This window comes from Protopterus annectens, chromosome 8.part1 (genome assembly GCF_019279795.1).
Source record: "Protopterus annectens isolate FY-2018-M chromosome 8.part1, PAN1.0, whole genome shotgun sequence".
In the NCBI taxonomy this organism is placed as follows: Eukaryota; Metazoa; Chordata; order Ceratodontiformes; family Protopteridae; genus Protopterus; species Protopterus annectens.
Window position 1 is genome coordinate 141,601,678 of NC_056742.1, and position 15,743 is coordinate 141,617,420.

The 15,743-nt window shown below is 40.3% G+C and overlaps 1 protein-coding gene across 2 annotated transcripts in view; it reads right to left on the bottom strand.

Moving 5' to 3' along the window:
- Positions 1-15,743, bottom strand: part of PLCG2 (phospholipase C gamma 2) — a 1,878,649-nt gene that overhangs the window by 702,820 nt on the left and 1,160,086 nt on the right. For both annotated transcript variants that reach the window (XM_044081788.1, XM_044081789.1), the window contains exon 9: positions 10,861-10,910. In XM_044081788.1, the coding sequence (XP_043937723.1) occupies positions 10,861-10,910 (50 nt within the window). The remainder of the gene's footprint in view (positions 1-10,860; positions 10,911-15,743) is intronic.

Genomic DNA, 15,743 nt, shown 5'->3' on the forward strand with positions numbered 1-15,743 from the left:
TCTTGGTCAACATGCGGCTGTTCCAGCAGATCTTTATAGTTTTTGCTTTAATTATGATATTTCCATTTCTCTTTCTGTTTTCCTGATCCAGTTCTTTGTATTGTTTTTTATTTTTGCATTCTTTGTACTTTCTGCTGCCACCTGAATTTTAACCACATTTGGCTGAATTTCCATGCCTGCTTTTTTCCTAAAAGCTTCTGCTAACCTAGGAAACCAGATCATCTTGGTTTTACTTTGTTCATGTTTCAGAACTTTTAGTATATTTGGATCTCATGATGTCAAGAAATACATATGCAATCCCACAATCACTGACCGATATGTGTAGTCGATTTCGAGGAGGACCATGCCTCCTTCAGACTGAGGGATATATAATTTCAGCAAACACTGGTTCCCATATATCATTGACGGGCTTGGAGTAATTTTCTTGTTTTCCTGTCAAGCTTATCTAGCTCTTTTTGTGGTCAGTCAAACACTGCAAAGCTATAAGTTAGAACAGGAGGCACAAGTTGATTTATAGCTTGAACTTTATTCCTAGATTTCGAGCCTATTTTCAGTATTAATTTTAGTCTTTTAAAATATTCCTCACCTATCTTTATTTTCATTTCTTCATGCTGTATCATTGCCCTTTCATCTAGTCGAAGATATTTTACATTCCTTATTTTTTCAAATCTTTTATATTACATTTCTCCCCAAGTTTTATATATTTTTTTGAGTCTTCACTTTTACTTTTTCAAATGTTGCTTTTGCACATTTGTTGAGGCCAAATGACATTCCTATATTATCTGAAAAGGCTTTAACAACTTGTAGTTGCTCTTTCAGGTGTTTATCTGATGAACTATATAGTTTCAAGTCATCCACAAAAAGTAGATCAGATATCATTTTACTTGATGATTTTCCTGGAGTCAGGCTGAATTTCTGACCTAGGCTGCTGAGTAAACATTTTATTGGATTAAGAACAAGGCAAAACAATACTGGTGACAAAGAATCACCCTGGAATATTCCACACTTGATAGCAATTTGTCCTTTTTGTGGTTCATCTGCACGGTGGTTTGCTATTTCTTCATAGTAACTGTAATAACATTTACCAGTATATGCTTGATCACACACATGTGCCTTCAGTGTGGTTTTTGCTTTGGAGGTATACAAAATGTGTCATACATACATATATGTGTATGTAAATGTTTAGATAGCTGGTGTTACAATTTGCTGTTCTGTGTCTATGAAATTATTCACCATCTGTTTCAGAATATGTAACATGAAAGTGTTAATGAATGCCATTTGTTCACTTTTATAACTGTACTTTATTGCTGTGGTTGCCTTCAGGCCTGGTCAGGCCACCTACTTGGTAAATGGGGGAAACAAATTAAAATGTTACTTGGATTGTGAGCTCCATGTATTTGTTTTTCTTCTAATGTCTCCAAAACATACGTTTTCTACTTCATAGTTGCTCGGTTCCACTGTGCAACAAAGGTTATGAGTAATGCCCTCTGTCCTCATCTCCAAAAAATTCCAACTTACTTTATAAGCCAGGTTCAACTAATACTGTACCACCCTGAACTGAGTCTCTAAATAATATTATTATACATCTGTGGCAATAATTCTCCTCTGTACCCTGCTCATGCAGAGACTCTGGATAAGTCCATTGGGTGCCTATACTCTAATCATGCAGTACTTCTGCATCAGTCCATTGGGTGCCTGTACCTACTCATGCAGACATTCTGGATTAGTCCATTGGGTGCCTGTACCCTACTCATGTAAAAACTGTGGATCAGTCCATTGGGTGCCTGAACATTACTCAAACAGAACTTCTAGATCAGTCCATTGGGTGCCTGCACACTACTCATTCAGAACTTCTAGATCAGTCCATTGGGTGCCTGCACCCTACTCATGCAGAACTTCTGGATAAGTCCATTAGGTACCTGCACCCTACTCATGCAGAACTTCTGGATCAGCCTATTAGGTACCTGTACCCTACTCATGCAGAAATTGTGGATCAGTGAATAGGATGCCTGCACCCTTCTCATGCATAACTTCTGGGTTACTCTACTGGGTGCTTGTACCCTACTCATGCAGAACTTCTGGCTAAGTCCATTGGGTGCCTGTATGCTACTCATGCAGAAACTTTGAATCAGTCCATTGAATCGCTGCACCCTACGCATGCAGAACTTCTGGATTAGCCCGCTGAATGCATGTACCCTACTAATGCAAAAATTGTGGATCAGTCCATTGGGTATCTTCGCTCTACTCATGCAGAACTTCTGCATCGGTCCATTGGGTGCTTGTACCCTACTTATGCAGAACTTCTGGATCAGTCTGTTGGGTGCCTGTCTGTTCAAATGATTGCCATCATCCTTTAGGGCTCTTGCTCTTGACACTGGGATATGATAAAGGCTGATAAGGTGCTGGCTGCATTATGTAAATTAACAGCTACAAAAGTGACATCTTCAGTGCCACTATCCCTACAGGAAGTTCAAGATTCAGCAGTGCCAACTTAATCTAATAACTCCTTGCTTTTAGCTTCTATCTTTATAATTAATGAATTAAACACTTTATGCACGTTCAGGATTAGCTGCATCCTAAAGTGTAAATTTGGGTTTAGCTGCAGATCCTAAATACTTGGCAGTCAGTCACTCTGATTCTGACTAATGATGGCAAAGAAAATTACTTCTTCTAGGTCATAATTCAACTGAGTACTTGCAGGATGTCTTGATAAATGCTCTCTCAAGACATCCTTTCATATGGTTTCATAACTGTGTGGCTCTCTAAATGCGTAGGTTTTGAAGTACAACCTATTATTACACTTGGATTTACGTCCCTTTTTATTTCCATTAGTTAAACTGGTTTTACAAAGCTTTTTATTCTCTGCTAAAGCTAATAGTGCTCTTACAGCTATAAAGCTATTGATACAGGTAGTGTGAAGCTCTAATATAAACCCATCATTGTTATGTACTCTGTCTTAATATTCAAGTCTTATCAGGGCTCACAGGGAATGTGTGCTTATAAATCACCAGAGCTCAGATAAACAGATATGCATGTAAAATATTCCCTGAAAAGTAACCTAATACATGTCATAAGTCCCATAAACACTAACAGTACAGAACACTACACAGGTCCTATACAGGGAGAAGAAGACAGAGAAGCTTTACCGTTACAATGACATCTCCTTGAAGATTTTCTGTTATGGAAAGTCTTACATAGCAGTGCAGTCTTCTTCAGAGAGTATCACTGAATCATTAATCATTACATTTGGTAGAATCCCAAGCAGCATATGAGAAATCCTGGGAGGTGAACATTTCCAGCAACCCTCATAGCACAGCTATGCTAAAACCTGTCCTGTGTTTAGACTGAACTTACAACCTATAGGGTTTGTTAACTGTGTACACTGCAGTCCATTTTGCATCTTCCAAAACATATCAGGCAGATACATTTCTAAAATGTATTGCTGAAATGGCTCCTATTCAAATTAAATGCAATATAACAGTGTTTTGTAAAGGTTTAATTGTATTTGTTACAACACAAGTCAATACAGTGGACCAATCGTTTGGACAAAGTTTGTTTGGGCACAGCCAGGCATTCCTCTCTTTATAAGGAAACAAAAAGTCAACTTATTTTACTGAAGGATTGAGCCATCCTGACATAGTATCTTACTTGTTTGTGGTTGTCTGATGTTAAGTGCATGCTCCTCTTCATTCTCATAGTTTGGCTAGAAGACTGGAAACTATATAGCCTGGTTTAAAGTTTACTACAGATACATCTCTGCGCATGGAAGAGGAGTCCATTTCATTATGGAATTCTCTGTAAGGTGCTTTGTATATCAGGGCTTATATGTTTGAAATCATTTTGACTAAGGCTACTGCAAATTGTATGTGGGAGTTGCACAATGTTGCCCATATGAGAGACTGATTCATTGTAAGGGGTTAAAGATTTGATCCCTCCATCATCAGGGGAAACATCTCATTTACAATTAATATTGTGATTCATGTTGCCTTCTAATATTTTTAAAATGTAGAACTATTTACCAATTTTCTCTTTAGAGAGAAGGGAAATTCAATGTTCTGTGCTATTATTTGCTTGGGGTGGGGTGGTAGTCATAGTCATTTACATGTGTGCAGCTTGCACTTCCACAGGGTGCAACGATGCAAATACTGTGCATTTCATATAGTTTTGTTCTGCATGTATGCAAGATTCCAAAAGCTGCAGAAAAAGTAAGCCAATGGGCATATAATGAGTGTTAATTGTGAAAAATGCTGCATCGATCATATGCTAATGGAATGCCTTTTGTGAAAAGGCAAGCACTGCTGTTTCTATTTTCTTTGCTATCATAGAAAATGCTAGACATTGCATCTAGTTTTGTGATTTTGTGATCTAAAATGCTTGTACCACGGGACCACAGCCCTGTCCACATGGCAGCACACAGTTCCTGAGGCAGAGGCATTATTGGAAATCGCTAACACATTACAATTTGGAGGAGCAGGAGGTTCTTGACTGCTTTCATGTGGACAGGGACTTTATCAGGGCTTTATTTAACTTCTATGACTCACAAACTAGAACTGGGGGGAATGCAAGGTCTTCCTATCCCTAGGGATACAAAGGTATGTATTGCTCTCACAATACCTGTCACAAGAATGTTTTTCAGATATGTACTTCAGTCATGTTTGCTATTTCAAAAGCTTTGGCTTTGAGGATACTATGGCAGCTATTCTAGCCCATGTGAATGAACATATATATTTCCCACAGACACCACAGGATAGAGCTACCATTATACATACCTTTTACAGTCGAGAATGCTTCCCCTGATGTACTTGGTGCAATGGACATATGCCTTACCTGGTCCAAGGGGGGAGAGATACTGTACGAGGAAAAGCTGCCATTTCAACAACTGCCAGTTAGTGTGTGTGTTTGATGCACATGGCAATATCACCAACATCATGGCCCAACATCCTGGTTGTGTCCATGCCTCCCTTATTTGCCACACAAGTTCACTGTACCACGCTGTCCTTCATGGTAGGATACCACAGGGACACCTAATAGGTAGGTATTTGTGTAAAGAATTAGTGAACTGTAATAATTAAATACCCAATCTCAACATACCCTCTCATTACATTTTTTAGGTGATACATGTTACACACCTTGAAGCTTGGCTAATAGCAAGAGTTTAGACTCCAAAGGGAACTGCAGAGAAGCTCTGTAATACTGTCCTGTCATGGACCCATGCAGTCATTGAGAAAGTGCTTGGCCTGCTTAAAGTCCATTTCTAATACCTGGACAAGTCTGAGGTGAGGGTGATGGGTTGTTCAGTACATCCCTGCTACTATGTGTTGCATTCTGCACAATATGATTTTGCATGAATCTGGCACACCAGCTCCATCCAAGTACCAATTCAAACTTGTAGCAGTGAGGATATTGAGAATAACCAGGTGACAGCAGCTGTACAGCTCCTCCATGGACAGGCTCATGCATTGTATAAGGCAGCACAGGCAATGCAGAAGAGTGTTTCCCACAGATATCATCACTGGCAAACACTATATGGTAGTGTAAAGTCATATGTAATGCAAAGTGTAGGCTGTGCTGTGTAGTGCATGTCAAGTCACAATGCACCTCAGACATTTCTGCACACGTCATACACAAAGGTATGGTTGACATGGTTACAGCTATAACATTTGCACAGTTGTCCTAAACAGAGACACAGGCAGTAGGCACTCTAGCAATTGTGTGTGTGTGTGGGGGTGGGGGGGTGGGGGTTCAGGACCCAGAACTGTAAAGCAGGACAAGTTTGATGACATACTAAATATTTACTGCATAAATAGCCTCGTTACAAAATAGGAGGATATTTGCTTTGCTTATTTATTTGGGTTTGACCATTGAATGTGAAGGGATTGGCAATGCCAGCCTGATTTGATACTTTACACACACACACATACACACACACACACATATATATAATACACACACACACACACACACACACACACACACACACACACACACACACACACACACACACACACACACAGATATATATATATGTGTGTGTGTGTGTGTGTGTGTGTATATATATATATATATATATGTATTTATTTTGTGTGTGTGTGTGTGTGTTTCTGCTCTCCCAATAGATAAATCCACATTGTCTTATTGAAGGTCTTTCATGTTTTGCTTTTTTAACCACTGCATGTGCCCTGCTTTGATACTGGTGCCATTAGCCAAGGTGCAGGGGTGTGTGAGCAAGTTGGACAGTGGTGGCAGGTTACAACTGCACTGTGTCATACACAATGTCCCCTAATGATAGGATAGGGGGAGGCTTCTTGAGAACATAAAATTGAGTTGCTGTGGTGCTATGGTGCATGCCACAAGGTTTTAAGGCTTACCACAAATACACCCATCTACAAAATGTTTTGATAATTGGGTCTCTGTTGTAAGAAACACAAAGACACTGTGCTCATGACACTGAGCAAGAACAAGATGACAGCAAGTTGTCCTTCCAGATCCAGGATCCCGATGTAGACAGTGTTCTTAGATTCTTCCATTTTGAAAAATACAGCTATGGCCTACTGGTGGCTCACATGTGGGTAAATGATCTTAGACAGTTCTCAAGGGGAAATCAGAAGGACTTAAGTGACATTGCTATATATGTGGAAAAGGCACAAAAAGACACTGGTTTTGAGTGTTATCTTGCCATTACCTAGAATGATGTAAAAATTCACGGTCAAGACAGTTGATTTATTAACTGGTGTTGTTCTAGTGGGATCTAGTATGTGTCTACTTCAGACAATATGGCTGAAAGGCCCTCTTGTTTTATAAAGATGGTCTACACATCTCTTCCCAAGGCGTTTTTATTCTGGCTAAAGCATTTGTTGCCCCCCACACTACATTTTATAGGCAGAGTATGACCATTCGGTATTGCCACTTAGCACATTCCAACCTGGAAAACAAAAAGTGGTGCTAGTCAGTGCCAGGACTCTTAGCAAAAAGATGCATGCATATATGTTTAGCAATAGAGACATGGTTGAAATGCATTGAAAGCACCCCATCAGTTCCTGGGCTTTGTGCATATCATGGGTTTTTGTACATACATGCCTATGGGCAACTGCAGGGGACAGTCAGTCTTTGTCAGAGATCCCCTCACAAATTCTTCATGACTCTAATTTTAAGACTCTGGAAATCCAAATATCCATAAATAAAATCAACTTACACTTCAGAATCAGCTATCACTCAACCTCCACATCCCGTACAGATCATGGTTGCTATCTTAGCACCATAACAGATAGTCCATTACAGTTATTTTAAGTTATTTCAGTGACCCTGCAATAAACTGTCTCACTTAGATTGCAAACAGAAAACTTGCCCAGTGCTTCCTTGACTATGGAAATGTGAGCTACATAGAGCAATAGCTCATACTTTGGTGTCTTTTGCAAGAATGTTGCAAACATTGTATCTGTAGTTTCCTGACCCTGGCCTTGACTGCTATTGGTGGGTACAGATTTCTGTAGCTAGGCTTCTTATGGCTGCTCCCAATCATATTCATGTAATTGCTGTACTGAGTTTGCCCTCTCTTGCAGTAACTTAGAAATTGACGTATAAAATTGTTTTGGTACCTGCACACCAAGCCATACCTAACACAGATCCTGCATTTATCGAGGAGCTGCTGTTGACCTGCTGCCCTACTGGCTGGCCATATCACTCTGTTCAGCCAGTAAAGGACTGACAGTAGCATAGCCAGGGCAGGATCAGAGGGACAACTGTCCTTGGTGCAAAGTGTTAGGGGGTGCATTTGGCCATCAATTACCCTGACTGCTCTTTAGTACAATACCATCTTTTAAAAGCCAATATTGCATTTGCTGTCAAACCTGAACTCTGCAGCAAGTAGTTTGCTGCAGTTGAAAAATATTTTGTTTTAGTAGAATAAAAGAGGTCCCAAGAATGACGTTCCTCACAATATCTCAAACAAATTTGCAATGTAAAGGAGGTAACAAACACGGCAAAAGTGAAAACTAATTTATTAAAACCAAAAAATCAAGAGTCCGCGCTTTCGCATCCTGCATTGAACGCTTCATCAGACATCAATACAACCACCTCATAGCCTTCTGTTAAATACAAAAGTAACTACAATGTCATTGGTTAGTACCTAACTATTAAGCCAATGAGCCAAGACATTCAATCAAGAATTTAATTCACTTCAACGATGATTCTATTCCTTGTTGAATAGTTGACTGAATAGCATCATACTGCCATCTTCTGGTTAGTCTTTTAAATACCAGCAATATATTTGTTATTTAGAACCTTTATTAATTAACGTATTAGTGTTATTGTGATGTTTGATATGTTGAATGTTTTACATCGTTTGTACTTTGCTGCTTTTATTTTTTATAATTTTTATGTTTAATCATTGTTGAAATGGATTATATTCTTGGTTGAATGTGTTAGCTCATTGGCTTAATTGTTAAGTACTAGCCAATGACATTTTAGTTACTTTTGTATTTAACAGAAGGTTATGAGGTGGTTGTACTGAAGTCTGATGAAGCGTCCAATGTAGGATGTGAAAGTGCTTACACTTTTGATTTTTTGGTTTAAGTAAATTATTTTTCACTTTTGCTGTGTTTGTCACCTCCTTTACATTGGTGATTTTTTAAACTAAAACCTGCATGCTGTAGTGCTCTGTGTAGTCAAGGTATAAACTGTAGCAAATGTTTGCTACAATTGTAGCAAGTGGTTTGCTACAGTTTCTAAAAAAAAGATGTTTTTTGTTACTAAAGTATGAGGAAGTGGGGCGTCATGCCATGCATCTGGCCACCTGTTTAGTGTGCTAGAAGAAGGAACAGATTTTTTTGAGGAGCTCAGGAGTGGAGTGTTAGTTTATGGACCAGCGTAATTCTGAGGACTACCAGTACTTTTCAAGCTACAAATACAGCTAAAGGGTTTTTTCATATAAGGCTCCACTCCAGTGGAAATCGCTTCTTATCCATATACAGGAATGGATTGCCACGATTAGCTTCTAGAAATCCTCAAAAAAGTATCTGTTCATGGACCCTCTGCCTAGTAAATATCAAACTTTTTTGTTAATTTTACTGATATGTTTTGCAAATGTCAATTATTTACTGGTTTAATATTATTTTACTGTAAAGTATTTTGTTGACAAACACTAAGTTAAAAGTTTGATTCCCTTATCAACATGTCAGTTATGAGTCACCACATGAATCTTTCTTTTATTATTTTGAATCAGCTTATGTTGATAGCCTGGGAGAAAAAGAGATGCATAATCCGTTTTTACTTTCTTTTTTATTGCAGCCTCCTACTTTGATTACCTTATGCTCATCTACAATTGGTCCCTTTTATTCCTCAAACTCATGTGCTGGGTAGGTATGCTGAAAGGGTAAGAGTTCACAGTTCATACACTGGGATCAGTTTTGGTTTATGCACCCAACCATCCTATCCTACTCATCAGGGAAGATCAAATTAGTGTAGGGGTACATCCTTTTATGCATGCGCACCCATTCTTAGAATTATTTTCCATTACTGGTTCAATTTGTTTACAGAGCAAATGGCTTGGCACTACTGTTCAGCCACTACTACAGGGTGGGCATCTGGCAACTCTCTCTCTCCCATTTTCTCCCAAAGGAAGAAGAGCTGGTAATAGTCTTTCTATCCTACCTTCCCAAGACACCCTCCAACACCTCCTGAAATGCAAGCTGCCAAGATCACAAAAAGACACCTTCTGTTATGCTATCAGACTGCCAAAGATAAGGAGAAGCAAATTGTGTGATTACTTCCTTCTGGCAAAAGCATGTCTGGTTTTTCCAAGTTTACAGTTTTGATTGGGTGGTGTTATTACTGTCGATAGTTGCTAAATTTAGTTAGATGATTTTATGCTTCTGGAATGTTTACATTGAATACTTTGCATTTTTAAAACCTTTGACAAAGGCATCACCTTATGACTCAGAAAAGGATCACATGGTGCTACTGTTAGTATATTACATATTTGTAAACCAAAAGATTATTTTAAAATGGTGTTCGATGCTGATGCAGGAGACACAATTTACTCTGTGCTTCCCATGGTACATTGCAACAACACATTTCATGCCACTTCTACTACAACCTTACAACAAAGAAAAAACATCCATGATTGTGACATGGAAAATAAATCAAGTGCCATAAACATGTTTTTTCACATCCACATACCAGACGACAGCTAGAAGTGACAGTACTAGATGCTTCACATGGCAAGCTTTGAAAATTTAAAGGAGCAGCTGATCTCTTCATAGAACCATCAGTTCACATCTCTAGACATAAATACCAAGTACCACATCAACTAAATCACAAACATGCCTCTCAATGAATGCATATACAAAGTGGTTCTGCTATAGTACCTCAAACATCAGAATGTCAAGGAACCAATATGCTGAAAATTAATGCCCAAAGCTCAAAAGGGAGAAACGTTAAACTGTATTATGTTTTGCAGGGGGCAAGACCTCCCTGCACCTTATAGACTTATAGACATCAACTTTATGATCACACCAACTCTAAGAAGGGAGAAATGTCTCAAAACAAAGGAATAATTGCCAACACATAATTAAATCTCCCACTGGTGGTAATTTCCTGTGGAAAACAGTGATCATTGTTGTGTTCCTTGGTGTTAACATGCTTCAGGCCATTAACAATTCAGGGATTTATTTACTACAATAATATAGAAAAAGTTGACACAGCATCTTCTGTCTTCAACAAATTATCTTCCTTTGAAAGAGCACAGTGAGATAAAAAATTAACTGCATTTGTATTTCATCTCAGCTTTTATTTAAGCAAAGTTTGTATTCTGTTCTGAGCAGTCTAGAAAAATAAGCAAAACTTTATTAATGTTATTCTTACCCAAATGGTACTACAGAGGGAGAAGCATTAGTTTTAATATCCTCAAGAATCTGAAAAAAAAAACATGAAAAGAAAAATGATTATCCACTGAGTCGCATGGCTGCTACCAGTGCTTGTGATTTACGATGCATCATTTTAATTTGAAAAAATACCATTTAAAGATCAATGTATAACGTATATTTTTGCCCTACCTTAAGTGTCAGTTCTTTTTGCAATGCTTCTTTCAGATATAGCATGAAATTCAATGCACATTACTAATGAAGAAGTGTGTTTTTGTATAAGCAAATTGAAAATGACATACAAGTGAAATGGTTAGAATACATCCATGATATTTATAGCAGTGTAAACCAATTAAGTTGCTGTTTTCTGAACTTTTGGTGTAGGACAGAGTACAGTATAGTCTCCTAAAGCTTATTTTCTCAAATGTTAGCAAACTACAAGGTAAATTTACTGCCACCAGAACAACCAAAGCCAGCTATTTTAAGGCTCTTACAAGGCTACTCAGTTACACTTACTAAAATTAATACCTGTACAAATGGTAGTGTTAACCAAGCAGCAAGACTTTCAGGAATGTGGAACCACAGTGCCACTATATAAGCACAAGTACTCTCAAAGGGTAAATATTTTTTAAAAGACCAGTAATAATGAAAGGGTTAGATACACTTAATGTTGTGTCTTTCGGCTTTTCCTGGTTAGGGGTCGCTACAGCGGAACTCCAGTCCACTAATGATTGGTAGTTGATTTTTACGTGCCGAGTTACCAGCTCTGATGCACAAACTTCAACGAAGGTATGCCCATTCACGCATGTCTGCACTCTAGCCGAGAATCGAACCGGACAGCGTCTTACTGTGAGGCGACAATGCTACCGCAGCACCACCACCGCGGGTTTTAGATATAAAAAATGAGAATACTGAATATCTATTTAAAATAAACACAAGAGTTTCAATCACTGGAAGTATAAAAAACAATACAGATGGAAAGACTCAGAGACATACAGAAAAAATACGTTTAGCTAATCTCACTATATTTTCTGAACTGACTGACTTACTACAGCAAGGCAAGATGAAAGTGGATGGGTGTCTTGGCATGTCCAACAACAGAGTGCACTTATCACATCTGCCAATAGTAGTCATATACAATTTCAGTGCTGGCTACAGAATGACATCACATCTGGTCACCTTACTCTCTGGTTCTCACACTACCCCCTCACTAGAAACTGAGCCAGTATCTGCCACTGATGTGTCACAATACACACACAGAACTTTAGCTAAGGTTTATTACAGCACCTGGAATCTGTCCATTTCAGTATCCTTTGTTAAAATATATACATTTCACCAGTTACAACGATACAGTCTGACATACATTTATATTTCTTTTCTGTCCAGCAGAACCCACTGTTGAAACATTTTTTAACACAAGCAACTTTACAAATACATTTTTAACACAAGCATCTGTACAAAAAAGTTCGATATTCAAATGACATATAATTCTTTACAAAACTCCAGCTAGACATGCTGGCATATGTTACATATGCACTGTCCTACTCTCTCTGGCACAGCTGGCCAAATCACCACATCTCTCCACCCTCTGAAGACTCAAACTAGTTTTTCAAGTGACCCTGAAGAAAATTTGCTTGATAGAAATGAGCCTATCTGGGAACACATTAACTCGTACCCTGTCTTGACAGCCCACCTGCATTGGCATTGTGGATCCCACTACTGTGCTGCACTGTCATATCACAGGCCTGCAACCCTAGGCTCCACCTTAATAACTTGGCATTTTGCTGGCTGGCTTGATGTAGCCATGTTAAGGGATTGTGGTCTGTAACCACAGTGAATTTCCTTACATACAGACAGGGCTGAAGTTTTTGCAATGCCCAGCTATACTAGACATTCTTTTTATACAGCTGCATAACATTCCTCCCTGGGTTTGAGTCTGTGGCTGAGATATACAACAGGGTACTCATCTCCCTCTGAGGAAACATGGGTGAGTGCAGAACCCATCTCATGGTTTGAAGCATCCACCTGAACAATAATTTGTTGCTGTAATCTGGACTGGCTAGCACTGGGAGTTCTCCCAAAGCCACTTTAAGCTTTTGGAATGCCTGCTCACAGGCTGTGGTCCACAAAACCTTGCCTGGCCTGGTTTTCCTTGTCAGGTGTGTGAGTGGAACAGATATTGTACTATAACTGGGAACAAACTTCTACATTATTCTGCTGTCCTCAAGAATGGCCTCACCTGCTTTTTGGTGCAGAGGCAGGCCATGGCTGAATAGCTTTCACTTTTTCAGGTTTTGGTCTGATCTTATCACTCCCCACTCTATGTCCCAGGTAGGAGACCTCTGCCATACCCACCTGACACTTAGTAGGCTTGGTCAACCCTGCCTTTTGCAGTCTGCCCAGGACCTCCCTAACATGCTGAAGGTACTCTTGCCAGGAATGTCTGTAGATGGCAATATCATCCAGGTAAGCAAGATGATAATCTCCTGCATCTGCTAGGATATGATCTACCCACCTCTGGAAGGTTGATGCATTTTTCATCCCAAAGGGTATCTTTGTGAACTTGTATAATCCAAAAGGAGTCACAAAGACTGACCCCTCTCTAGTGGTGGGAGTTAAGGACACCTGCCAGTAGCCCTTGTCCAGATAAATAGTGGTCAGATACTTAGCCCCACTTAGCTGCTCTAAGACTTCATCTGTCTTAAAAAAACAGGGGTAAGCATCTGACTATGTGTGACTGTTTAGTTTTCTGTAGTCCACACAGAACCTGGTGCTTCAATCCTTCTTTGGTACCAGTACCACTGGGGCAATCCAGGGACTGCTGCACTCCTGGAATAATCCCATTTCCAACATTTCCTGTATCTCCTCCCTCAGAGTCTGTCTGACTCACTCATGCACCCTGTAAGGGGCCTGCTTGACAGGCCTTTCGGGTTCTGTATCCGCATGATGCTGCACCAGATGGGTGCACCCAGGCTTCCCAGTGAACATGTCCCCATATTCCTATAACACTGCTTAGATTTCTAGACCTGGGTAGGGGATAGCCACTGGGACATTGCTACTCCTTCCACTGAGGTGTCAGTCTGACTCTCACTAAGGAGATCAGTCAATCAGATCCCCCTCAGACTCCTCCTGCCACCCACTGCAAATACTCAGCACAAGGGCCTCCCTATCATGGTAAGGCATCATCATGTTAACATAGTACAGTTTGTACCCCTGTCTCCTGCCTAGCAGTTTTACCATATAGTTAACATCACTGATCTTCCTTACCACTTTGAAGGGTCCTTCCCAAGCTGCCTGCAGGTTATTATGTCTGACAGGAATGAGCACCATACCCTGCTGTCCCACAGCATACTCTTGGGCTCAAGCATTCCTGTCATACTAGACCTTTTTCTGCTATTGGGTTCCTGTCAGGATCTCCTGGGCCAAGCCCATGAGTTCCCTAAGCCTTGTCCTGAGGTTTAGGATATATGCCACAACAGACTCCTTGTGGGATCCACACTCACCTTCCCACTCATCACGAATCAAATCCAAGGGCCTCCTCACCGTATGCCCATACAGCAATTCAAAAGGTGAAAAACATGTGGAATCCTCGGGTACCTCTCTGTAAGCAAACAGCAGATAGGGAAAATATTTTTCCCACTCTCTCTTAAACTGGTCTGCAAATGTCCTTAACATGGTCTTCAGTGCAGAGTTTAACCTCTCCACAAGACCATTAGTCTGGGGGTGGTAGGGGGAAGTCCTTAGGTGCTTCACTCCACAGCGCTCCCACAGATAAGCCAACATCTCTTACATGAAACTGGCACATTTGTTAGGCAGTATTTCTTTCTGGAAACCTACCCTATTGAAAATATCTAACAAAGCATTTGCCACCTTCTCTGCCTCGATGGAAGAGACAGCCATATCCTCTGAGTATCTTAGCAACATAATCTACTAACACTAGGATATATTTCTTCTCTGTGGAATTTGGGGTACTCAGATGCCCCACAATAGCCATAGCTACCCCTTGAAATGGCTCCTCAATCACAGGCAATGGCATCAAAGGAGCTTTGACCTTGTCTCCTGCCTTGCCTACTTTTTGGCACAGCTCACATGTTCTTCAATACCCTGTTACATCCCTTGCAATCCCAGACCAATAAAAGTTCTGCATAATATGTCTTCTTTTATGCTTCATGCCCATATGACCTGCAAAAGGAATGTTATGGGCTATGCCTAGAAGTGCCAGTTGATAGGTTCTGGGCAACACTAACTGTTGTATTACCTCAGCCTTTAGGCCTCCCTCAGGGGTTCACTCTATATACTGTAACCCTTTGTTCCAGTATACAGACTCTCCCTTTCCTTGAAAATCAGGGGCCACCTTAGCTACCTGCCTCAAGACTCATAATGTAGGGTCCAGAAGCTAAGCCTGTCTCAGCTCTACATTTGTGACCCTTCCCAGCTTCCCTTCCACAGGAAGTCTGGTATCTTCAGACAGCGGTCTCTCACTGTCAGCCTGGGTACTAGCACTCACCTCTGCCATTGCAGTCACCCTGTCCAAAGGAACATCAGTACCTATCAACAGCTGTGGTTTACCTTTAGACTCACTGCTACAGGATAGCTCCCTCCCTGAAATCACCACATCACCAGTCCCGGCTTCAAATGTGGGGTCTGTCTGAGTCTACCCCAGGCTACCAGACCCACATGCCTGTCTCCAAGCCTGACTGCATGTAATTGCATGGACACAGGGTACTGCATTATCAAAATCATTCCTTATCAAGACATCTGTAATGATATTGTCAAACACACCTACTTGCTTGCTTCCTTTTCCACCCTCCCAGTCAAGGTGAACCCTGGCCAAAGGTATTTGGAATGGTGTCTCTTCTAAACTTCTGACTGGAGTGAACTGCC